Below are 24,765 nucleotides of genomic sequence, written 5' to 3' on the forward strand. Positions count from 1 at the left end.
ATCAACATGGAAATGTTTTTTCTCTCCCAAGAACGGACCAAGCTATCAGGGACCAGTGGATTAAATTCATTTTTAATGACGCGGTTCCTACAACCCTTCCCACTGGCTTAGGTGTCTGTGCTAAACATTTTACAAAAATTGCGTTGCAATGATAAGATCTTTATTCACGCGATCAACAGACTGTCTGTCATCTGCTCAGTCAGTGCTCATCATGCTGCAACCTTTCATGTGATGGAAATTGGAATAGATTTAAATATAATGCTTTAAATGATACTTTTCACGATTTGTTAATCTCGATAGCTGTAATAGTAAAAACGTTGTAAAAGTTTTCGACATAGTTCATGTAATACTACTAGCTATTTCATATGCAAGCATGTCAGCCAATCACAGCAGTGGGCGTTTGCACTGCAAGTCTCACAGCAGACACGCCCCTTAAAACAGAGCGTTCAAATCTGAGGCTGAAATCAGGCTTGGAAAAATGGCTTTTATTTATAAATTATGACAATTTTTGATGTAAAAATCATACTAACATTATAAGGCCAATGCAACCAGGAGCGCTGTCTTAATTGACAGGAACTTAAGCTCCACTGATTGCCGAGGCTCAAAGGGAGTAAGCTATGTAACTATTGCTTTCCTACTTATACAGTAAGTTGACGTGCTACAATTTCTTTTACAATGTTACTTTTTCTGGAAAAGGTATACTTGTGGTAAATGTGCAAAGATGCCTACAGAACGCAAGAACATATCTGGAACCTCCATGTGTGGTCTCTGGACAGGATGCGAAGGGTTTAAGTGACCTACCCCAAGCTGTAGTTGACACTATCACTTCAGCAAGAGCTCCCTCTATGAGGCAAGCCTATGCTTTGAAGTGAAACCTCTTCGTTGATTTGTGTTCTTCTCGCAGGGAAGACCCCCGTAGAAGCCCATCAATGTCATGCTTTCTTTCCTGCTGGATGGGTTGGAGCGAAGGCTGTCTCCCTCCACCCTGAAAGTGTATGTCGCCGCAACTGCCGTACATCACGATGCAGAAGACGGTTAGTCTCTAGGGAAACATGACTTGGTAGTCAGGTTCCTGAGAGGCACCAGGAGGTTGAATCCCCCTCGGCCATGCCTCATCCCCTCTTGGGATCTCTCCGTGGTCCTGACAGCCTTATAGAGAGCACCATTTGAGCCAGGGCATCAGCTAGACATGACTGTTCAGTTAAATTTAAGAAAACTGTCTTTTGGACAGTGAGCTTTTTCATTTAGAGCAGCAGAAAGATGGAATATTAGAAAGTGTACATCATTAGTATTTTTAAAACTGCATTTAAAATATTGCTTAAGAAAAATCAATTGTGATCATTCATTTTGATTTTTTTTTTTTTTGTGTGATTTTGATATTGTGATATTGTAATTTGTTATATTGTTATGTGATATTATTATTATTATTTTCTTCTTTTTTTCTGGATTGTAATGGAGTGCTGTAATTTTATGTAACAACATCCTGCCCAGCACCTACAGATGCAAATTTGCTATCTAGCTAACTCTGGCACAACATTTGTTAAAGGTGCATTAAGCAACTTTTCATGTTAAAAATACCCGTTTTCTAACCCATACATGCTTAAACAATTGCCTGATGGGCTGAATGAGCGCTTCTCTGATCACTGAGATTGTCTCTATAATCCTGTACAGTAAAATAAATAAGAGGGATTCGGGCTGGAATTTTAGACTGGGCATGACGTCATGCGCGTTCACGGCACGCTCACCTGGCTGTCTGGCAGGTTTGTGTATTCGCCGCCATTCTCCGTAGAAGATGGATTCTAAGAGACCGGCTTGTAGTTCATTTCAAACACCAACGCAAACTCCACGTAAGATAAAAAAAAGAAAACTTTTGTCCGTGAGCGTGCACACTTCTGGCTGCAGTTTCGCTTGCCGCCAGAGGGGGCATAGTTCTGCAAAAACTCAGAGACTTGCGCAATGCACCTTTAAATAAATTAAATTAAATTAAATTAACAAAAAATAAAATACACTTTGCAGATGATGGAGATTAAAGTCCTGTCCTTTAAGACAGCACTCTTGACTGCGCTCACTTCTATTAAGAAGGTGGGGGACCTGCAGGCCTTTTCGCTTGACGAATCGTGACTGGAATTCGGAACAGCCGACTCTCACGTCATCCTGAGACCCCGGCTAGGATACTTGCCCAAAGTTCCCACCACTTCTTTCAGGGACCAGATGGTAAACTTGCAAGTGCTGGCCCCCGAAAGAAGCAGACCCAGTCCCTGTGTTGCTGTGTCCCTTTCACGCCCTACGTTTGTGCGTGGACCACACACTAAGTTGCAGGACTCCATAACAGCTCTTTTTCTGCCATGGAGCACAGCAGAAGGGAAAGGCTTATTTTGCTCCTCAGTTGAGTTCCCCATATGGCGAACCCTGTTGAAGTTCCTCCATCATCCTCGGCAGTCAGATGTGGCGGAGACATCAGACACCAGGTCTTGTACTCATGTGCATGCCCAATTTGTCAGCCCTTGTTCTAGACTTGATGCCCATATGTTGTGATTCCCCTCCTTAGGTGATCCCATATGTGTAACTCCACGATAACGGCTTCCCTGTTGGCAAGCCCATGTCTTTCCCTTTGCAGAGTTTCTCTGCCATCTCTGTATAGTATTGAATCCACTCCTGAAATAGGCGGGATCTACTTCAGAGATCTTCCATATGTAGTACTGCCCTAACGTGTCGTGAGTGTGTGCGCCGGTGAGACGGCAGCCGGTTGCATGCAGCTGTGTGTAGCGTTGTCTGCCTGTTAGTGTGTTTTAGTACCTTTTTTAGCTACCTTTAACATTTAAGATTTTTGTAAGATTTTATTATTGAACTTATCTTGACTCATCAACAATTATGTGCCGATATCTGCAAAGCAAGACATACACCCGCCAGGAACTCCTGAACCTAGTTCATGGCTCAAGATATGGAATTCGACATGACATTCCGATGGAACTCTTACTGAGGAGACATAGGGGAACGCGTGCCGGGGTGAAGAGAAACAAGAGGAAAGTGGCGAGAGCATGGAAGGAGTCTTTTAAACCAGCAATACCATCCATAACTATGGGAAATGTCCGCTGCTTAACAAACAAACTAGAGGAACTAGAAACTCTAGTCAAGACACAGAAATTGTATCAGGAGAGCAGCATTATATGCCTTACGGAGACGTGGTTGACAAACAACACGCCCGACTCTCTGATCAGTTTTACCGGCTTCAGGACGGTACGAGCTGACAGGGACACCGCAATGAGCGGGAAGCAGAAAGGGGGAGGGCTTCTCATGCTTATCAACAACAAGTGGTGTAACCCTAAGCATGCAACTATCAAAGAACATGTATGCAATAAGGACATTGAGCTTCTAGCGGTCAGTTTAAGACCGTATTACCTACCTAGAGAGTTCACCGTGGTAGTGGCCATTGTTGTTTACATCCCTCCATCTGCCAAGGCGGAAGCCGCTTGTGACGTGGTACACACCACTGTCGCGAGACTTCAGGACAATTATCCAGACGCGTTTATTTTCTTGTCTGGAGATTTCAATCATGTCAGTCTCTCTAAGACTTTGCCCACTTTTAAACAGTTTGTTGAGTGCACAACGAGAGGTGATAAAACGCTGGATCTCTTGTATGCCAGTGTGAAAAATGCATATAAATGTACTGCACTGCCCCCTCTTGGACGCTCAGACCATGACATGTTACACCTTACTCCTTTTTACACCCCAGCTGTCAAGAGGCTGCCTGTCACCACCAGAACATCGAAGTGTTGGTCTCCTGAAGCTGACGAAGCTCTGAAGTATTGTTTTGAGACAACAGATTGGGATGTGTTCTGTGAGGAATATGGGGATGACATTGATGGCCTAACAGAATGCATTACTCACTACATCAATTTCTGCTATGACGACATAGTACCATCAGTTGTGATTCGCTGTTTTCCTAATAACAAACCATGGATTAATAGCAGCTTGAAGGGTTTGTTGAATGAGAAGAGAAAAGCTTTCAAGGAAGGGGACAGAAACAAAATTAAGGAAATCCAAAAGTTACTGAAAGGCAAGATTAAAGAGGGGAAAGAAGCATATAGGCTGAAACTGGAACAACAGCTGCAGCAAGATGGAGTTAAGCAGGTATGGGATGGAATGAGGAAGATCACAGGCATGAATCAGAAGGGTGGTTCGTTGCCTGATGGTGATCAGAGTCTGGCTGATGATCTAAACAGATTCTTCAACAGATTTGACTGTCCCACACCATCTCATCCTGCTCCATCTGGTCTATTGGCCTCAGCTGCCTCTTCGCCATCTCCCCCTCCTTTTCCCGACACTCCTGGGATATTATCTGCTCATAGCCCCCTCTCCACATCCCATAGCAGCCCACCAACAGCCCCGCCTATAGTTCTTCATCCAGCTCAGGTCAGGGCGATGCTGGGTGGTCTGAAGCCGAGGAAAGCAGTGGGGCCTGATAACATCAGCCCCAGATTATTGAAGACCTGCTCTGCAGAGCTATGTGGTATTCTAACACACCTGTTTAACCTGAGCCTGTGTTTACAGATGGTTCCAATGTTGTGGAAAACATCTTGCCTGGTCCCTGTCCCAAAGAAGAACAAACATTCCACCAACCATAATGACTACAGACCGGTAGCACTCACCTCACATGTCATGAAGACATTTGAGAGACTTGTCCTCTCTTACATTAGGACTAGTGTGTCAAATAAAATGGACCCCTTACAGTTTGCATATCAGTCTAACATCAATGTAGATGATGCCCTCATCTATATGCTGCAGAGGGTTTATACACATCTGGACACCTCTGATGCATCTGTGCGGATCACTTTTTTTTATTTCTCAAGTGCCTTTAATACCATCCAGCCTCGTCTGTTAGGGGAGAAGATGGGAAAGATGAAGGTGGATCCATCATTGGTCTTGTGGATTTTGGATGATCTATCCCTCAGACCACAGTATGTGCGCCTACAGAACAGTGTCTCAAGTACCATTCTAAGCAGCACAGGAGCACCACAAGGAACTGTGCTAGCTCCGTTTCTGTTTGCCATCTATCCGGCGGACTTCCAATACAATACTGATAGTTGCTTCCTGCAGAAATTCTCAGATGATACCTCAGTGGTCGGCCTCATCAACGGAGACGATGAGGAGTACAGAAGAACAATCAGCAACTTTGTGGAATGGAGTGCGGACAATAACCTACATCTCAACACCACAAAAACCAAGGAGATAGTGGTGGATTTTAGGAGGGGGAGGAGGAGAAGAATCCAGCCAACACCAGTCACCATCAGGGGCAACGAGGTGGAGCAGGTTGCCAATCACAGGTACCTGGGTGTGCAGCTGGATAGTAAGCTGGACTGGAAGAGTCATATGGAGGTGGTGTACCGTAAGGGGCAAAGCCGACTTTATTTTTTAAGGAGGCTGAGGACATTTAACATCTGCCAACCCTTGCTCTCCAGGGTCTATCACACAGTGGTGGCTAGTGCTGTGTTTTTCGCTGTGGCATGCTGGGGAGAGGGAGTTTACACAGCAGACAGAAACAGAGTTGACAAGCTCATCAGGAAGGCCAGCTCAGTGGTTGGGGCTGAACTTGAGATGGTCCAGCAGGTGGCAGGGACCAGAGCATTAAACAAACTAGGCTCAATACTGGACAACCCCGCACACCCTCTCCACAGATAAACAGAAGCACCTTCAGTCAAAGACTGATTGCACCAGTATGCAAGACGGAGCGGTACAGGAAATCCTTTATACCAGCTGCTATGAGACTCTACAACGCACAAAAATAACCTTTGTCTCTTTTATGCATAGTTTGCTATAGTAGTCTGTTATATATATTTTTAACTTAATAGGTCAGGATAAAACTGAACTAATATGTGGTGTTATGTCTGTCATGAAGCTGCTGTGACACTGTAATTTCCTGTTAAAGGATCAATAAAGAACCTACCTACCTAACGGTCAGTCCATATGTGTACTCCACATGTTACCTCCCTACGGGCAGGATGTGGCCTCTGCAGCGTCCTTTCCAAAACTGTAATAGGCACGCTTTCACAGTGTTATCCAATAATCTCACTGTAAAGGGTGAAAGGAACTCACTGATTGACAAAAGGGGGACCAGCCGGCTGGAAGGAGTCAGTAGTTGTGGCCTCTTCCATAGGGATCCCAATTCATCAGTCACTGACGATTAATTGTTGAACATGACTGATGATGAATGTCTAGGTTACTAATGTAACCGCTGTTCCCTGAGAGAGGGAATGGAGATGTTAATACCCATCACCACAACTCCTGTACCTCTGCTGACAGCCGGGACACCTTCTTGGCTCCTCAGTGAAAACTTGATGTGAGTATTGCATACAGGCCCTTATGTACCCGGAAGCGGGAGTGCGGTTTGCGAAGCAATTGTCACCTGCCAATGTGCATTGGCTTGTTCTGTTACCACTTGAAGGTGATTGGGCTCTCAGACGAGATCCCAATTCGTCAGTCACTGACGATTAACGTCTCTCACCTTCAGTCAAGTCACCTCCATTTTTATAGCGCTTTTAACAATATCGATTGTTTCAAAGCAGCTTTACAGTGATAATAGGAAATTGCAGTAACAGAGATTTTGGCTTTACAGCAGCTCTAGAATAAAGTTATTGTCTAGCTAAAGTTAGTTTTGATTGATTAATTCACTTCCGTTGCAAAGATCATTAGTTATTAACTTAGGGGCCGCTAACACGACACCGTTCTAACAGAAAACACTCAATGTGCTCAGGCCAGCTCATCCGCACAAAACAGTGCCTGGTGGCTCGAGAACGCAAACTCTGCGGGCTTATTTTGCAGACACCACATAGACAGGCAGCCATTGAGTGAGGACAGTCTACTAAGTATCTCATCACTCCGGCGAACAGGAAGGGGGCCAGAGCAAATTATAGTGCCTGACATCGTACTTGAGAGTTCACACACCTCTTTAAAGTTCATTTTAGTGAAAATGTGATTGTTTTTTCCTCTCTAGATGTAGATGAATGTCTGGTCAGTCCATCTGTATGTGGTCCAGATTCCAACTGTACAAATGAAATAGGAAGTTACAATTGCTCATGTTTGGATGGATTCACTGCAACAAACTCAAATCTCAGCATCAGCATCAATAACACATGTAGAGGTACATTTTATATTTTGATTTTGATACATTCTATCCTTGAATAATAATCCATATGATTTGTACTTTGAATGTCTTTTTTTTAAGTGAAGCATTCTATTGTAAAGATGCCAAAAATGAGTTGACCTTCACATGTGTATGATTGACCCAATCTGTTCTTTTCCTCTAAACTTCCTTTTAATAAAGATGTGGATGAATGTGTTGAGAGATCAGAGGTCTGCGGTCCAAACTCAATCTGCAACAACACTGTTGGGAGTTACAATTGCTCGTGCAAGAGTGGATATAATGTAACAGACCCAAACCTCCCTATAAACAGCAATAACACATGCAAAGGTATGATTGACAGAAAAAACCTTTAGTGCAAATTCATAACAGAAAATAAGCATTGCCTTATACCACACACAAAAAATCCAAATAAAGTTTTTACAGTAACATCACTAAAATGTATTTATTTAAAAACAAAATCTGAGATGTTGCTTAAAACTGTATCTGTTCTATTGTGGAGGTCTGTTGTTTAAAGAAGCACAAAAAAAATCTTAGTTTTAAAAATATTGATGTTGTTTTGTGTTCAGATTTGAGTTTACTGTAACCTTGCATAATTGTCCAGAGTTTACCCATATCATTTTTACTTTGCATTTTGCAAGTGAAGCATTTCGTTGTTACAAAGACACGGAATGATATTAAACTTATCCAAACTGTTCTTTTTACCATAACTTTCTTTTAATAAAGATGTGGATGAATGTGTTGAGAGATCAGAGATCTGCGGTCCAAACTCAATCTGCAACAACACTGTTGGGAGTTACAATTGCTCATGCATGAGTGGATATAATGTAACAGACCCAAACCTCCCTATAAACAGTAATAACACATGCAAAGGTATGATTGACAGAAAATAAACTTATATTTCAAATTCATGACAAAGAAAATGAGTTTTGGGATGCGTATAATACATTTTTGTTAGTTTGTTTCTGTTTCAAATGATGCTTTTCAAAATCTTAATTTTGTGGTCGTTTGTGTTTAAAAAGTTGATATTATACTTTTTCAATCTGTATTCTTGTTGTATAGTTATTATGTTAGTGTATTATTTTGTGAGACACCATTTGTCTTTCATGTTTTATGTGTTTATATTTGTATTTATTAAAACAGATTTAAATCATTTTCCCCCTCTAGATATAGATGAATGTGTTTTCAGTCCATCTGTATGTGGTCCAGATTCCAACTGTACAAATGAAATAGGAAGTTACAATTGCTCATGTGTCGATGGATTCACTGTAACAAACTCAAATCTCACCATCAGAATCAATAATACATGTAGAGGTAAATTTTTATATCAGATTTGTTTACTGTAACCTTGAATAATTAGCTAGAGTTTATCCATGTGATTTTTACTTTGGATATCATTTTTAAGTTACAATTGCTCGTGCAAGAGTGGATATAATGTAACAAACCCAAACCTCCCTATAAACAGCAATAACACATGCAAAGGTATTATTGACAGGAAAAAAGCTTATATTACAAATTCATGATAAAGAAAATGAGTTTTGGGAGCTGTATAATTGTTAGTTTGTTTCTGTCGTACATGCTGCTTTTCAAAATCGTAATTTTGTAGTCGTTTGTTTAAAAAGAATGTTGATATACTTTCTCAATCCGTATTCTTCTAGTATAGTTATTATGTTAATGTATTATGTTGTGAGACACCATTTGTCTTTCATGTTTTATGTGTTTATAATTGTATGTTTTAATACAATTTTAAATTATTTTCCCCTCTAGATATAGATGAATGTGTTTTCAGTCCATCTGTATGTGGTCCAGATTCCAACTGTACAAATGAAATAGGAAGTTACAATTGCTCATGTTTAGATGGATTCACTGCAACAAACTCAAATCTCACCATCAGCAAAAATAATACATGTAGAGGTACATTTTATATTTATATTTTTGTTTACTCTAACCTTGAATAATTAGCATGAGTTTATCCATGTAATTATTTTTCTTTGGATATAATGTTTTTGTAAATAAAGCATTCTGTTGTAAAGATGCCAAAGAATATATTGACATTCAGGTGTGAATGAGTGACCCAAACTGTTATTTTCCCCATAACTTTCTTTTAATAAAGATGTGGATGAATGTGTTGAGAGATCAGAGGTCTGTGGTCCAAACTCAATCTGCAACAACACTGTTGGGAGTCACAATTGCTCATGCAAGAGTGGATATAATGTAACAGACCCAAACCTCCCTATAAACAGCAATAACACATGCAAAGGTATGATTGACAGAAAAAACTCTTAGTGCAAATTCATAACAGAAAATGAGCATTGCCTTATAACACACACACAAAATCCAAATAAAGTAGTTTACCCATATCATTTTTACTTTGCATTTTGCAAGTGAAGCATTTCGTTGTTACAATGACACAGAATGATATTAAACTTATCCAAACTGTTCTTTTTACCATAACTTTCTTTTAATTAAGATGTGGATGAATGTGTTGAGAGATCAGAGATCTGTGGTCCAAACTCAATCTGCAACAACACTGTTGGGAGTTACAATTGCTCATGCATGAGTGGATATAATGTAACAGACCCAAACCTTCCTATAAACAACAATAACACATGCAAAGGTATGATTGACAGAAAATAAACTTATATTTCAAATTCATGACAAAGAAAATGAGTTTTGGTATGCGTATAATACATTTTTGTTAATTTGTTTCTGTTGCACATGATGCTTTTCAAAATCTTAATTTTGTGGTCGTTTGTGTTTAAAAAGTTGATATTATACTTTTTCAATCTGTATTCTTCTTGTATAATTATTATGTCAGTGTATTATGTTGTGAGACACCATTTGTCTTTCATGTTTTCTGTGTTTATATCTGTTTTTATTAAAACAGATTTAAATAATTATCCCCCTCTAGATATAGATGAATGTGTTTTCAGTCCATCTGTATGTGGTCCAGATTCCAACTGTACAAATGAAATAGGAAGTTACAATTGCTCATGTGTCGATGGATTCACTGCAACAAACTCAAATCTCACCATCAGCATCAATAATACATGTAGAGGTAAATTTTTATATTCCGATTTGTTTACTGTAACCTTGAATAGTTAGCTAGAGTTTATCCATGTGATTTTTACTTTGGATATTATTTTTAAGTTACAATTGCTCATGCAAGAGTGGATATAATGTAACAGACCCAAACCTCACTATAAACAGAAATAACACATGCAGAGGTATGATTGACAGAAAAAAACTCATAGTGCAAATTCATAACAGAAAATAAGCATTGCCTTATAACACACACAAAAAATCCAAATAAAGTTTTTACAGTAACATCACCAAAATGTATTTATTTAAAAACAAAATCTGAGATGTTGCTTAAAACTGTATCTGTTCTATTGTGGAGGTCTGTTGTTTAAAGAAGCACACAAAAAAATCTTAGTTTTAAAAATGTTGATGTTGTTTTGTGTTCAGATTTGAGTTTACTATAACCTTGCATAATTGTCCAGAGTTTACCCATATAATTTTTACTTTGCATTTTGCAAGGGAAGCATTTCGTTTGTTACAATGACACGGAATGATATTAAACTTATCCAAACTGTTCTTTTTACCATAATTTTATTTTACTAAAGATGTGGATGAATGTGTTGAGAGATCAGAGATCTGCGGTCCAAACTCAATCTGCAACAACACTGTTGGGAGTTACAATTGCTCGTGCAAGAGTGGATATAATGTAACAGACCCAAACCTCCCTATAAACAGCAATAACACATGCAGAGGTATTATTGACAGGAAAAAGCTTATATTTCAAATTCATGATAAAGAAAATGAGTTTTGGGAGGTGTATAATTGTTAGTTTGTTTCTGTTGTACATGCTGCTTTTCAAAATCGTAATTTTGTGGTCGCTTGTTTAAAAAAAAAAATTTGATATACTTTCTCAATCCGTATTCTTCTTGTATAGTTATTATGTTAATGTGTTATGTTGTGAGATACCATTTGTCTTTCATGTTTTATGTGTTTATAATTGTATGTATTAATACAAATTTTTATTATTTTCCCCTCTAGATATAAATGAATGTCTGTTCAGTCCATCTGTATGTGGTCCAGATTCCAACTGTACAAATGAAATAGGAAGTTACAATTGCTCATGTTTAGATGGATTCACTGCAACAAACTCAAATCTCACCATCAGCAACAATAATACATGTAGAGGTACATTTTATATTTATATTTTTGTTTACTCTAACCTTGAATAATAAGCATGAGTTTATCCATGTAATTCCTTTTCTTTGGATATAATTTTTTTGTAAATAAAGCATTCTGTTGTAAAGATGCCAAATAATATATTGACATTCAGTAATATTGAGTGACCCAAACTGTTCTTTTTTCCATAACTTTCTTTTAATTAAGATGTGGATGAATGTGTTGAGAGATCAGAGATCTGCGGTCCAAACTCAATCTGCAACAACACTGTTGGGAGTTACAATTGCTCATGCATGAGTGGATATAATGTAACAGACCCAAACCTCCCTATAAACAGCAATAACACATGCAAAGGTATGATTGACAGAAAATAAACTTATATTACAAATTCATGACAAAGAAAATTAGTTTTGAGATGCGTATAATACATTTTTGTTAGTTTGTTTCTGTTGCACATGATGCTTTTCAAAATCTTAATTTTGTGGTCGTTTGTGTTTAAAAAGTTGATATTATCCTTTTTCAATCTGTATTCTTCTTGTAGAATTATTATGTTAGTGTATTATGTTGTGAGACAACATTTGTCTTTCATGTTTTATGTGTTTATATTTGTATTTATTAAAACAGATTTAAATGATGTCCCCCCTCTAGATATAGATGAATGTGTTTTCAGTCCATCTGTATGTGGTCCAGATTCCAACTGTACAAATGAAATAGGAAGTTACAATTGCTCATGTGTCGATGGATTCACTGCAACAAACTCAAATCTCACCATCAGCATCAATAATACATGTAGAGGTACATTTTTATATTCAGATTTGTTTACTGTAACCTTGAATAATTAGCTGGAGTTTATCCATGTGATTTTTACTTTGGATATTATTTTTAAGTTACAATTGCTCATGCTAGAGTGGATATAATGTCACATACCCAAACCTCCCTATAAACAGCAATAACACACGCAGAGGTATGATTGACAGAAAAAACTCAGTGCAAATTCATAACAGAAAATAAGCAATTAGTCTAGATGTAAATAGGGGTCACACGCACCCCCCGGCTTTTTCTATGCCACCTGATTTTTTTAAATCCTTAAAGTGTCTATTTTCAGAATCTGCCAGGTACCAAGCTGAAATAATGTCCCAAAGGCTTCATTTTTAACCCTTTGCTGCACCCGACCGGAACCCGAAAAATCTAAAAATGATGTAGAAAGTGGCATAACATTTGAAGTAAACAACATACAGAGACAAATGAACACATTTTCCCATACAATTTTGACCCCAGGAATCGAATGGAATGGTTATTTTTGACATTTGACAACATATTGACCCTATTTCTGGACAAAAATAGCAAAAAATGGCCAAAGATGTGTAGAGGATCAACTATATTTTCGTTTTCAAGTTCAAGGGCAAGACTGAAGAGCTTACAAAGTTTCAGAGCTGGAAACACAAGGAACCAGCCTGGAAAGTTATTGAACCTAGGGCACAGGAATTAAAGAAAGAGGCTCTTTATCGCAAGGTGCAGGACAAGGACCTTTTTGCAATGGAGGCTAAGTATCATCTATTATACAGAAACAACTTCAACACAGAGTACCAAACCCATGAGCGTGGAAGGGAGAGAGCAGAAAAGGCAGCAGACAACATTGACAGCCTGCAGGCCCAGAAGATAGCAGCACATAACAAGTCGTATTGTGTGGTAAAGGATTACATTCTTAGGAATGTGATTGAATGCAAGACCCATGTGCAACTTGTACATGAAGACATTGGAAAATCAAGGTTCCCTTTCGAGAATGGTCACTTCGTATTGCATAGCTAATACGCCGTGGGAAACTCCTTTCCTTGAGAATATTGAAGCTAATAATTTAAAACGCAGTGCAGCTGCACAGTGAACACAGCAGAGCGTCTAGCTCGCCCATTGGCTGTGCTGCGGCAACTGCACAACCTATGGCCAAGCGCCTAAATGGGCGTGGCCTTAGTCTATAAAGGAAGCCCATTCTGGCCAAATAGCAGGTTTAAATCGACTGAAGCGACAAATCCCGACAGATTGCAATAGTGCGGCAGGCTACGCAACACTCGTTCCCTTACTCTCACGGAACCGAGGTTACGTTAGTAACCGAATACGTTCCCTTTCAATAATGGTCACTTCGTATTACATAGCTAATACGCAGTGGGGACGCAATGTAAAACGCTGCACTATTAGCAACTGGCTGCATACAACTGGAGCCTAGGGAGGCACCCCGAGCCGAGGCTCACAGAAACAAGCCATAACAAACCCCAACATAGTGACAGTAACCAGACGTGAGTCTGGTTTCATGAATAAGGGGCTGGAGTATAAGAGCCGGGCTCACTCCAAACATAAGTCCCAGGACAATTGTGCTAATGGGCAGTAATAGGTAGACTGATAAGATCGGACCCTAGCTGGAGTACTGGCGATGCAGCGGCCATGAGACATAGAAGCCTCTGAAACTTCCTGAGGGGCATGCAAGCACCTACCCTGAAAGGACCCCTTATAGAGAGAGCGCACTCTGGTGTGAGCCGCGCTCTCATCATTGTAGAGTCGATAACTGTGCCCAGAAAGATTACCTTCTGGCTGGGTAACAGTTTGCTCTTGGAAAAATTTACCCTGAGCCCCAGGCATTCCAAATAGCTGAGGAGCATGGATCTGTGTGGCAATAATTCAGTCTTCGACTGACACATAATGAGCCAATTGTCGAGATAGTTCAGCACGCGCACTCCGTTGCCTCAGGGGAGAAAGGGCTGTGTCCATGCACTTTGTGAAAGTACGGGCTGCTAGAGACAGACCGAACGGTATGACCGTGTATTGATAAGCCTGCCCCTCAAAGGCGAATCTCAAGAATCTAGATCAGATCAGATCTAGAATGGGGCGAGTGCCACCGTCCTTTTTTGGTACAAGGAAGTAACGGCTGTAAAAGTCTGACTGGCTCAGCGCAGGGGGGACTAATTCTATCGCCCTTTTTCTAGCAGATTTTGCACTTAGGTGAGAAGCACGTGAGCCACGCCGCTTCTCACTGAGGTCTCAATGACCGCCTGAAACCGTGGGGGTCTGCGAGCGAACTGGAGTGAGTAACCTCGCTTTATAATGTACAAAACCCATTTCGACACTCCAGGGATGGCTTGCCAGACCTGGGCCCTTGTGGCTAGGGTTTGAATATGCATTGGGGCTGTGCCGCCTAGCATAGGGGGACCTAATACCCTTGTGTTGTGTTTTGTGCACATTTTCTCTTCTGGGCTGTGACAGGCCCGACACAGAGATAGAGTGACAACAGGTGGGGCCGCCTAGTGAAGGGGGACCGATTACCTGTGAAACATACTCATTTTGTGCTTTATTTGGGTCGCTGTGAAAACAGTGTTTGTTTGTATAGGCGCGTGCCGTGCAACGGGTCCATTGACTACAATATAAAAATCTCCAGCCACCTGAACTGAACAGGGAGCTGCAAGATTTAAATGAGCTCTTTTCGAGGGCGGTCTGGCTAGAACGAGACTCAGACCCTCTCTCTTCCCTCCTGTGGCTAGGAGGGCTTCGGCGGCTTGGGGTCCAACACAACACGAGGTCGTGGGCCTTGGCGCCGGGGCAGTGGGTAGCGCTTAGCTGGCCTTGAGCGATGACGGGTATCAGCCACAGGGCGGGGCTGAGAGACCCGAGGTGCTGGTTTCGCTGGCTGAGGAGACGGCGTGCTCTTGTGGCGGCTTGAGGCAGAGCTGGAGCGCTTAGGCAGGAAGTGCTTCATAGCTTGTGAAGATTTCTGTGCCTAGGTGAATCTCTCAGAAAACCCTTTCACAGCCGGGCCAAAGAGACCGGTGCTGGAGATAGGTGAATCGAGGAAAGCCGTTTTATCCGCCTCCTTGATGTCCGTGAGGTTCAGCCACAGATGGTGCTCGAGCACGATGAGGTTAGCCATACCTCTGCCGATCGCTTGGGCGGTAGCCTTTGTAGCGCGCAGTGCTAGGATTATGGCGCTGCGCAGGTCACGGAACACCTCAGGGTTTGGGCCAGACTCATCCATTGCCTGGAGAAGTTTGGCCTGAAATACCTGTAACACCGCCATGGTGTGTAGAGCCGATGCAGCCTGACCGGAAGCAGAAAAGGCGCGTCCAGCGAGGGCTGAAGTGTTTCGGCAGGGCTTAGAAGGGGGAACCACTCTGGATCTCCAGCCAACAGCAGTGGGCGGGCATAGATGGGCGGCAACTGATATACATGAGTACCTGCCGCTTGAAGGGAGAGGGGCGTTGGTCTGCTTGAGTGAACAGGACCGGTAAAGTAGACTGAGATGGAGAAAGTGAGAAAGTGGCGGAGTCGCCGTCTCAAAAGAGAGCTAGCTGCGTCCGCAGCGTTGAGATGGGCAAGCTCTCGCAGTGAGATCAGCCCGCGGCAGAGAGTGCAGCTTCAGTGTGGGTGGGTCCCAGGTACGTGGCGCACTCCGAGTGCCCATCTTCCTCGTGTATGCGTGCTCCGCATGAGGGGCAAGACATTTGAAACAACGTTCGCTAAATTTGACTCTTTTAGAACTGAGTGTCGCAGCAGCAAACACAACAGTAGCAGTAAAAGGATATAGCATTTTTCTCGCCGGATGGCCTCAGGAGAGCAGCGACAGAAGAGAAGCGGCTTCGAGGTGAGTTGAAGGCGCTGTCTGCTGTATGCAAGGCTTGCTCTAGCTGTTCTGGCTTGTTTCGACGTCAAAAGCTTCAGAGGGGGTCAGAGACGTGATGAGTCGCTGAAGGAGAGAAAATCTGCTATTTGGCCAGAATGGGCATCCTTTATAGACTAAGGCCACGCCCATTTAGGCGCTTGGCCATAGGTTGTGCAGTTGCCGCAGCACAGCCAATGGGCGAGCTAGACGCTCTGCTGTGTTCACTGTGCAGCTGCACTGCGTTTTAAATTATTAGCTTCAATATTCTTGAGGAAAGGAGTTTCCCACTGCGTATTAGCTATGCTCTTTCTTTAATTCCTGTGCCCTAGGTTCAATAACTTTCCAGGCTGGTTCCTTGTGTTTCCAGCTCTGAAACTTTGTAAGCTCTTCAGTCTTGCCCTTGAACTTGGATTTTGCTTTGTCACAGAAAATGCACTGATTGGGAAACAAGAAGGAACACCTTCTTGGAGCTCCTTCAGATTGAATTGACTGAGATTTGACATGGCGCAGAGAGTCCTTTTTCAATGATGATGATTCACTAGATCTAGAGGCCTTTGACACTTGTAAACAATCTATTTTCCCTGTAAAGCTTTTAGAGCAGTATTGGTGATAGCCAATTGTATCCAAAGGCAAGTCCTCTAATGTTAATGGAATCTGTTCACAAATATCCATCATGCGGTATGGTGAACTGACTGCTTCACAGAGTCTCATATCTCGGATACTGTGCAGATATGATAGCTTCTCGCTTTCCGAAAGCCTTTGATTATAGTAAAAACTGCTGAAAAATTACTTTAAGTTATGACTACAAAGGCATATCTTAATTATAGTTTCAAATACTTACTGAAATTGTTCCAAAAGAGAGAGCAGTGGGAGATGGTGATCTGCAGGTACCAACCAACGGCCACCAACTGCCAACTGCAAAGCCCCAACATTCCCAAACTGGCAGTTAGTCAACTTTTTGGACCTTTTGGGAATTTTTTCTGTATTTTTTTTATTTATTTTTTTATTTTATTTTTTTTAGTTAATTATAAACAGTAATAACACATGCAAAGGTATGATTGACAGAAAATAAACTTATATTTCAAATTCATGACAAAGAAAATGAGTTTCGGGATGCGTATAATACATTTTTGTTAGTTTGTTTCTGTTTCACATGATGCTTTTCAAAATCTTAATTTTGTGGTCGTTTGTGTTTAAAAAGTTGATATTATACTTTTTCAATCTGTATTCTTCTTGTATAGTTATTATGTTAGTGTATTATGTTGTGAGACACCATTTGTCTTTCATGTTTTGTGTTTATATTTGTATTTATTAAAACAGATTTAAATAATTTTCCCCCTCTAGATATAGATGAATGTGTTTTCAGTCCATCTGTATGTGGTCCAGATTCCAACTGTACAAATGAAATAGGAAGTTACAATTGCTTATGTGTCGATGGATTCACTGCAACAAACTCAAATCTCACCATCAGCAACAATAATACATGTAGAGGTAAATCTTATAATTATATATTTGTTTACTCTAACCTTGAATAATTAGCTAGAGTTTATCCATGTAATTATTTTTCCTTGGATATAATGTTTTTGTAAATAAAGCATTCTGTTGTAAAGATGCCAAAGAATATATTGACATTCAGGTGTGAATGAGTGACCCAAACTGTTCTTTTTCCAATAACTTTCTTTTAATAAAGATGTGGATGAATGTGTTGAGAGATCAGAGGTCTGTGGTCCAAACTCAATCTGCAACAACACTGTTGGGAGTTACAATTGCTCGTGCAAGAGTGGATATAATGTAACAGACCCAAACCTCCCTATAAACAGCAATAACACATGCAAAGGTATGATTGACAGCAAAAGCTTATATTAGAAATTCATGACCTTTTGTTAGTTTGTTTCTTTTGCACATGCTGTTTTCCAAATCTGTGGTCATTTGTGTTTAAAAATGTTGATGATATACTTTCTCAATCTGTATTCTCTTTGTACAGTTATTAAGTTAGTATATTATGTTGTGAGATACCATTTGTCTTTCATGTTTTATGTGCTTATATTTGTGTTTATTAAAACACACTTAAATTATTTCCCCCCTCTAGATATAGATGAATGTGTTTTCAGTCCATCTGTATGTGGTCCAGATTCCAACTGTACAAATGAAATAGGAAGTTACAATTGCTCATGTGTCGATGGATTCACTGCAACAAACTCAAATCTCACCATCAGCATCAATAATACATGTAGAGGTACATTCTATATTCAGATTTATGTACTGTAACTTTGAATAATTAGCTCAAATTTATCCATGTGATTTTTACTTTGGATATTATTTTTGTAAGTGAAGCAGTCTGTTGTAAAGACGCCAAAGAATATGTAGACATTCACATATGAATGAGTGACCCAAACTGTTCTTTTCCTCTGAACTTTCTTTTCCTAAAGATGTGGATGAATGTGTTGAGAGATCAGAGGTCTGCGGTCCAAACTCAATCTGCAACAACACTGTTGGGAGTTACAATTGCTCATGCATGAGTGGATATAATGTAACAGACCCAAACCTCCCTATAAACAGCAGTAACCCATGCAGAGGTATGATTGGCAAATGAAGCTCTGAACAGCTAATATTTGCAGTGCCTAAATCTTTTGTCACATGAAACCTTTCCCTTTACCAATAATTTTTTCAGATATTTATGAATGTCTTGACTCAGTATCAGTATGTGGGCCGAACTCTCACTGTTATAATTACAATGGAAGCTTCTCATGCTTTTGTTGGGAAGGATATAACGTCTCAGATGGGAATAAGGCGATTACCAAAAGTAACCCATGCATCGGTAAGTTTGCTCTGTCATATTCTCTGTATTTTTATTGGAAACTGCTCAAAAATATGTCATCTTAAGATTGCTACATAATTTCAAATATGTCTTTTATCAAGTATGTCAATAATCATTGTGTGCTTATATATATTTTTAGGAAAAAAATTATTTTTAATTTTCCTTAAAGAAAAGATATATACTCAAACCTCTTTGTGAATTATTAATTTTTTTTTATTATTATTATTTTTTTTGCACATGCAGTTTGAATTTATTCATTTAGGGTTTAAATACTCTTTTTAGCCAGCATTTATTCTTTGGGAGATAAGTTTCCATTTGTTGTGGCATTTTGTGCTTTAAATATTCCAAGTTCTGTCTTCTTGATTTATATTTTCCTTTTATACAGACATAGGAATGCCATGAGATGATAAATGTTTTTTGTGTCTTTATGTGTTTGTGTTAAAGAAAACTGTTTTCAATTATAACATTATTTTTATTTTTTTCATAGATATAAATGAATGTCTGGACAGTCTATCTGTATGTGGTCCAGATTCCAACTGTACAAATTTTATTGGAGGTTACAATTGCTCATGTGTGGATGGATTCACTGCAACAAATTCAAGTCTTTCAATCAGCATCAATAACACATGTAGAGGTAAATTCCATTTTCTGATCTAATGTCACAGAAGTCCACTGAAGGCAAGTTGAATTGAGAACGTCTCCGGTTACTTTCGTAACCTCGGTTCCCTGAAAGGCAAGGAACGAGACATTACGGATGTCGTATATGGGAACTCCTCTCATCCTTCACTTCCGCTGAAATCTTATAGGCTAACGCCAGCAGAGCTGGCCAATTGACGCAAATATGCAAATACTGAAACACCGTTGCAGTTATAATGCAAGTGCAGCGTCAATTCCCTTCAGAATCGAACAACGCTAAATAAATAGCGAACACGGCGGCGAGCGTAATGTCTCGTTCCTTGCCTTTCAGGGAACCGAGGTTACGAAAGTAACCGGAGACGTTCCCTATCAAGGCTACGGAACTCGACATTACGGATGTCGTATATGGGAACTGTATAGAATCCCGCCGTGGCAGCAACTATTGAACAGACCCAATACAAACCTCGCCCCCAGAGTGCAAGTGCCTGATAGGCCGAGATTGACAAATAGCGAACCTAAGGGACCAATCACAAGCTTACCAACACTATCTGGAATTTGCATATCCCGAGCAGTATAACTGGGGGAAGGTTGCACTGTAGACCAACAGGGCAACAACAACAGAGAAAGCCAACGCATAGCGGTGACAATAGTACAACACACAAATAGCACACAGAACAACTCATGAGCAAAGCGCAGAGCAGCTCTCTTAATGCTGTGTAAGCGATCAACTCACCGAAAGCGCTCGAGACGCTACAGAGGGTAATCCAACTTGTAAAATCTGGCGAACGTGTTCTGAGAAGACCAGCCAGCCGCAAGACATAAATCCTGAATAGACATACCCTTAGTCCAAGCCCACGAGGAGGCAATCGCCCTAGTCGAATGGGCCTTGATGTTCAGGGGACATTCCTGTCCCAGGCAATCATAAGCCAAAACAATAGCGTCCACGATCCAGTGAGCAAGCCTCTGTTTTGAGACCCCCCGTCCCTTGTTGCATCCACCAAAGCACACAAACAGCTGGTCCGATTGTCGAAATGCTGCCGAGCGAGAAATGTATTCTCGGAGCGCTCTGACTGGGCAAATAGCACTCTGAGCATCCGAACCCTGAGAGGTTGATGGCTCAGCGGACAGGGCAGGCAGAGAAACAATCTGCGCTCTGAACGGGGTATTGAGCGACTTAGGAACGTAACCCGGCCTCGGTCTGAGAGTAACATTACAGTTTCCCGGTCCAAAGCGAATACAATCTTCACCTACAGAGAAAGCCTGTAAATCCCCAACCCGCTTCGCCGAGGCGAGAGCGAGAAGCAGAGCCGTTTTAATCGATAGTTCCTTAATGGCAATCGAGGCTAGGGGCTCGAAAGGCGGTCGTGACAAAGCCTCCAAGACCAAAGCTAAATCCCACGGCGGCACAGAAGGCGGCCGTGCAGGGCACAATCTCCTAGCTCCCTTGAGGAACCGTGTCACCGACGCATGTCTACCGATAGACTGTCCGTCAACAGGGGGGTGAAACGCGGCAATAGCGGCCACATAAACCTTCAGAGTGGATGGCAGGCTCCCTTCATCCATCCTATACTGAAGGAAGCGTAGAATATCCGACACAGAACAGTCCGCTGGGTCTATGCCGACATCCTGACACCATTTAGAGAAAACACCCCACTTCAGAGCATAGAGGCGCCTGGTGGACGGAGCTCGCGCCTCCGCGATGGTATTCAAAACCCGCGAGTGCAGCGCGTCCCGCCCGCTCAGCGACCCTGTAGCGGCCACACATGGAGGCTCCACAGCGCGGGGCTGGGATGCCAGATCGTTCCGCTCGCCTGAGACAGAAGGTCCTTCCTGAGCGGAATCTCCCATGGCTGCCCTGCTAGTAACTCTACCAGATCCGCGAACCAGGGCTGATTCGGCCAGTTCGGGGCTACCAGAGTCACCGTCGCCTTCTCCTCCCTGATTTTGCACAACACCATGGGCAAAATTTTCACCGGAGGAAAGGCATAGAGACAGACTCTCGGCCATCGCGCAGTCAGCGCGTCCACCTCCCGGGGGGAACGGGACAGCGAGAAGAACGTCTGACAGTGCGCGTTCTCGCTCGTTGCAAAGAGGTCGACCTCCGCCCTGCCGAAACGATTCCATATCAGCTGAACCGTCCCGGGGTGAAGCCTCCACTCCCCCTGGGGAATCCCGCTTCTCGAGAGCATATCCGCCCCGCGATTTAGAACACCGGGGATGTGCGCCGCTCCCACCGAGAGGAAAAACCGGTCCGCCCATAGCAGAAGGGATTCCGCCTGCCTGAATAGGGCTTTGGAATGTACACCGCCTTGGCGATTTATGTACGAGACCACGGAAGTGTTGTCTGTCCGAATCAACACATGCCGCTGCTCCAGCTGAGACCGGAAGGTTTTTAGAGCTAGAGAGACCGCTTCTAGTTCCAAGCGATTTATGTGCCACTCCATCTGCTTCTCTGACCACCGACCCGAGGCGGGCTTGCCCAAGCAGACCGCTCCCCATCCGGTGGATGACGCGTCCGTCAGGACCTCCACTCGCCGCGTCACTAAGCCCATAGGGACACCTGAGCTGAAGAGATCTGGGTTCCTCCACGGGGCCAGGGCGCGGGCGCATCCGCTGGTGACCATAACGCGCCTGTGGCCAGAATACCACGCACTCGGGGGAACGCGCGCTTTCAGCTAGAGTTGAAGCGGTCTCATATGCAGCAGCCCCAGATGACACACCGAAGAAGCCGCTGCCATCCGTCCCAGTAGCCTCTGAAACTCTTTTAGTGGGACGAGCCTGCCAGGTCTGAAGAGACCGAGAGAAGAACTCAGAGCCTCCGCTCGCTCGGGGGAGAGGCGCGCTCTCATTCTCACCGAATCCAAGCACACTCCCAGGAATGTTATCGTCCGGCTCGGTGTGAGCACACTTTTCTGGACGTTCACCCTCAACCCGAGCATCTCCAAGTGTCGAAGGAGGGTATTCACGTGGCTGACCAGCGTTTCTCTCGACTGAGCGAGAACTAGCCAGTCGTCCAGATAGTTCAAGACGCGCATTCCGCTCGATCTGAGGGGTGAGAGTGCCGCGTCTACACATTTTGAAAACGTTCGGGGGGCTAGGGCCAGTCCAAACGGAAGCACCGTATATTGGTACGCCGAATCCTCGAACGCAAACCTCAGGAATCGTCTGTGATGCTTCACTATCTGAATGTGAAAGTAAGCGTCCTTTAAATCCACTGAAGCGAACCAGTCCCCGGGGCGAATTTGCGCCAGGATTTGCTTCAGTGTTGTCATCCTGAAGGCGCGCTTGTGAAGCGCTCTGTTGACAGGTCTCAGATCCAGAATGGGGCGGAGACCCCCTCCCTTCTTCGGCACAACGAAGTAGCGGCTGTAGAACCCGCTGTCCCGCTCGCTCGGGGGAACTGGTTCTATAACCTTCTTCTCGAGCAAGCTGCACACTTCCTGCCTCAGCACATGAGCGTTTTGGGGCAAAGTTAATGACTGAATTACGCCGCGAAAGCGGGGTGGTCTGCGTTTGAACTGAAGTGTGTACCCGCGCCGAATTATATTCAACACCCACGGCGAAATGCCCGGAATAGCTTCCCACGCTGCCTGGAAACGACTGAGCGTGGGCTGATCTAAACCTGCGGTCATCGCCGCTGCGGTCATCGCCGCTATGTGAGTGCTGGGGGTAGTTATTGACCGTGACTCTGCGCTGCTCGAGGGCAGGGCGGGTAACACAGTGTGTGGTGCAAGAGGAGAAAAAAGCTCTGTTTGTGAAGTAGTGATTTGCTTTATTTGAACAACATTCACAACATTTACATACACAGAACAACTGCACGCGTCGCTCGCAGAACTCTGAGGGACGAAGTGCACTAGAGCGCGCCGCTTGAACGCGGGGCCGGCCTGACGCTCTTTCCTCCTCTTGCCCGAGCGGTCAGGACGACTGCTTGGGCCTGGCAGGGGACGCGGTGGGCTTTCTGCGCGGGCTCCTCTGCGTCCTCCTGTTACCTGCCCCTTGCCACTGACCGCTGCGGCCCTTACGGGCATCCTGTCCCGGGCGGGATGCTGCCTGTCTTCTGGCCGCAGCCTGGGGTTGGCGGCCTGAGGCTGAGGACGAACGAGAGCGCGGCTGCGGCGGCGGCGGCGGCGGCGCCCTTCGCGGAATGACGTGGCTCATAGCCTTGGCCTTTTTCTGCGTCTCGGAGTAACGCTCGGTTACTTTCTCCATGGCGTCTCCGAACAGGCCTGCAGGGGAAATGGGCGCATTCAGGAGCGTCTTCCTGTCGGCTTCCTGCACGTCCGACAGGGTGAGCCACAGATGCCTGTGGAGGACCACGAGGAAGCCCATAGAACGGCCGATCGCCTGGGCCGAGCGCTTCGTGGCCAGGAGCGCGAGGTCCGTGGCCGAACGGAGATCTCGGATGGCGTCAGCGTCAAGAGAGGCGGCGCCATCCAGAGACTTCAGCTGCTTTGCCTGGAGCACTTGGAGAAGGGCCATAGCATGCAGCGCGGATACCGCCTCCCCCGTGGCACCGAAGGCTTTGTTGGCCTGGTGGGCCGTAAATCTGCAGGCTCGGGACGGCAGGCTGCGGTCCGAGCCCAGGGCGGGAGCCGACGGGCAGAGATGAGCGGCGACGGTCTCCTCGACGGGGGGGATGGTGAGGTAGCCGTGGTCCCCCGCCTCGTCCACGGGGGCAAACATAGCCTGGGTGGAAGTGAGGGTGCGCGCCGATTGCGGGGCCGCCCACGACTTCACCACGTGCTCATGCACTTCGGGAAAAAACGGTGTTCCCCTTTTCGAAGCGGCCTGACGGCGGCTCGATTGTAGGAACCACGTATCCAATTTGCTCTTTGATGGTTCATCAGGAGCTTTCCAGTCGAGGTCCAGCTCCTCGACGGCTTCCTCCCTCCTGGCTCTGAGGGCTCGAAGGGATAAATCCGCGCAGTGGTCGCAGGACCCTCCGTCCCCGAGGGCTGACTCAGCATGGGCCAGCCCCAAGCACGCGATGCAGAACAGGTGCGTGTCGATGGGGGCGATGGGGCCCGAGCATAAGTTGCAAGTAGTTGCCATCGGATGCAGGAGACAGTGCGAGTATCTCCGACGCAACTTCAACGACGGCGAAAAATCCAATTTTGTAGTATCAGCTTTCTAGCACACGATTTAAGCGTGAAGAGAGAGATTCTGAAGGGAATTGACGCTGCACTTGCATTATAACTGCAACGGTGTTTCAGTATTTGCATATTTGCGTCAATTGGCCAGCTCTGCTGGCGTTAGCCTATAAGATTTCAGCGGAAGTGAAGGATGAGAGGAGTTCCCATATACGACATCCGTAATGTCGAGTTCCGTAGCCTT

The 24,765-nt window shown here is 43.7% G+C and overlaps 2 protein-coding genes and 1 long non-coding RNA gene across 4 annotated transcripts in view; 1 reads left to right on the top strand and 2 right to left on the bottom strand.

The window, feature by feature from the left end:
• Nucleotides 1-24,765, top strand: part of adgrf6 (adhesion G protein-coupled receptor F6) — a 107,465-nt gene that overhangs the window by 68,327 nt on the left and 14,373 nt on the right. Inside the window, exons 74-86 of the mRNA XM_082148134.1 lie at nt 6,992-7,138; nt 7,322-7,468; nt 8,306-8,452; nt 8,906-9,052; nt 10,050-10,196; nt 11,198-11,344; nt 11,543-11,689; nt 11,984-12,130; nt 17,322-17,468; nt 18,067-18,213; nt 18,407-18,553; nt 18,649-18,795; nt 19,283-19,429. Coding sequence (XP_082004260.1) covers nt 6,992-7,138; nt 7,322-7,468; nt 8,306-8,452; nt 8,906-9,052; nt 10,050-10,196; nt 11,198-11,344; nt 11,543-11,689; nt 11,984-12,130; nt 17,322-17,468; nt 18,067-18,213; nt 18,407-18,553; nt 18,649-18,795; nt 19,283-19,429 — 1,911 coding nt within the window. The remainder of the gene's footprint in view (nt 1-6,991; nt 7,139-7,321; nt 7,469-8,305; nt 8,453-8,905; nt 9,053-10,049; nt 10,197-11,197; nt 11,345-11,542; nt 11,690-11,983; nt 12,131-17,321; nt 17,469-18,066; nt 18,214-18,406; nt 18,554-18,648; nt 18,796-19,282; nt 19,430-24,765) is intronic.
• LOC309482792 lies at nt 1,346-6,983 on the bottom strand. The gene is made up of 2 exons (XR_014200372.1): nt 5,949-6,983; nt 1,346-2,704 (listed from the first exon to the last, which is right to left on the bottom strand). It is a non-coding gene; the product is annotated as an uncharacterized lncRNA (long non-coding RNA).
• Nucleotides 12,300-23,463, bottom strand: LOC309482738 (uncharacterized protein). Of its 2 annotated transcripts, XR_014200365.1 has the most exons (3): nt 22,585-23,463; nt 13,853-14,177; nt 12,300-13,817 (listed from the first exon to the last, which is right to left on the bottom strand). XR_014200365.1 is itself a non-coding variant. In XM_082148274.1 (2 exons), the coding sequence occupies exons 1-2, from the start codon at nt 23,457-23,459 to the stop codon at nt 14,006-14,008; spliced, it is 1,047 nt and encodes a 348-aa protein (XP_082004400.1). In that variant the 5' UTR covers nt 23,460-23,463; the 3' UTR covers nt 12,300-14,005. The 2 variants fall into 2 exon arrangements, 1 of the variants encoding a protein (XP_082004400.1); XM_082148274.1 differs by having other exon boundaries at nt 12,300-14,177.

Source organism: Leuciscus leuciscus (assembly GCF_965113295.1).
Source record: "Leuciscus leuciscus genome assembly, chromosome: 19".
NCBI lineage: Eukaryota > Metazoa > Chordata > Actinopteri > Cypriniformes > Leuciscidae > Leuciscus > Leuciscus leuciscus.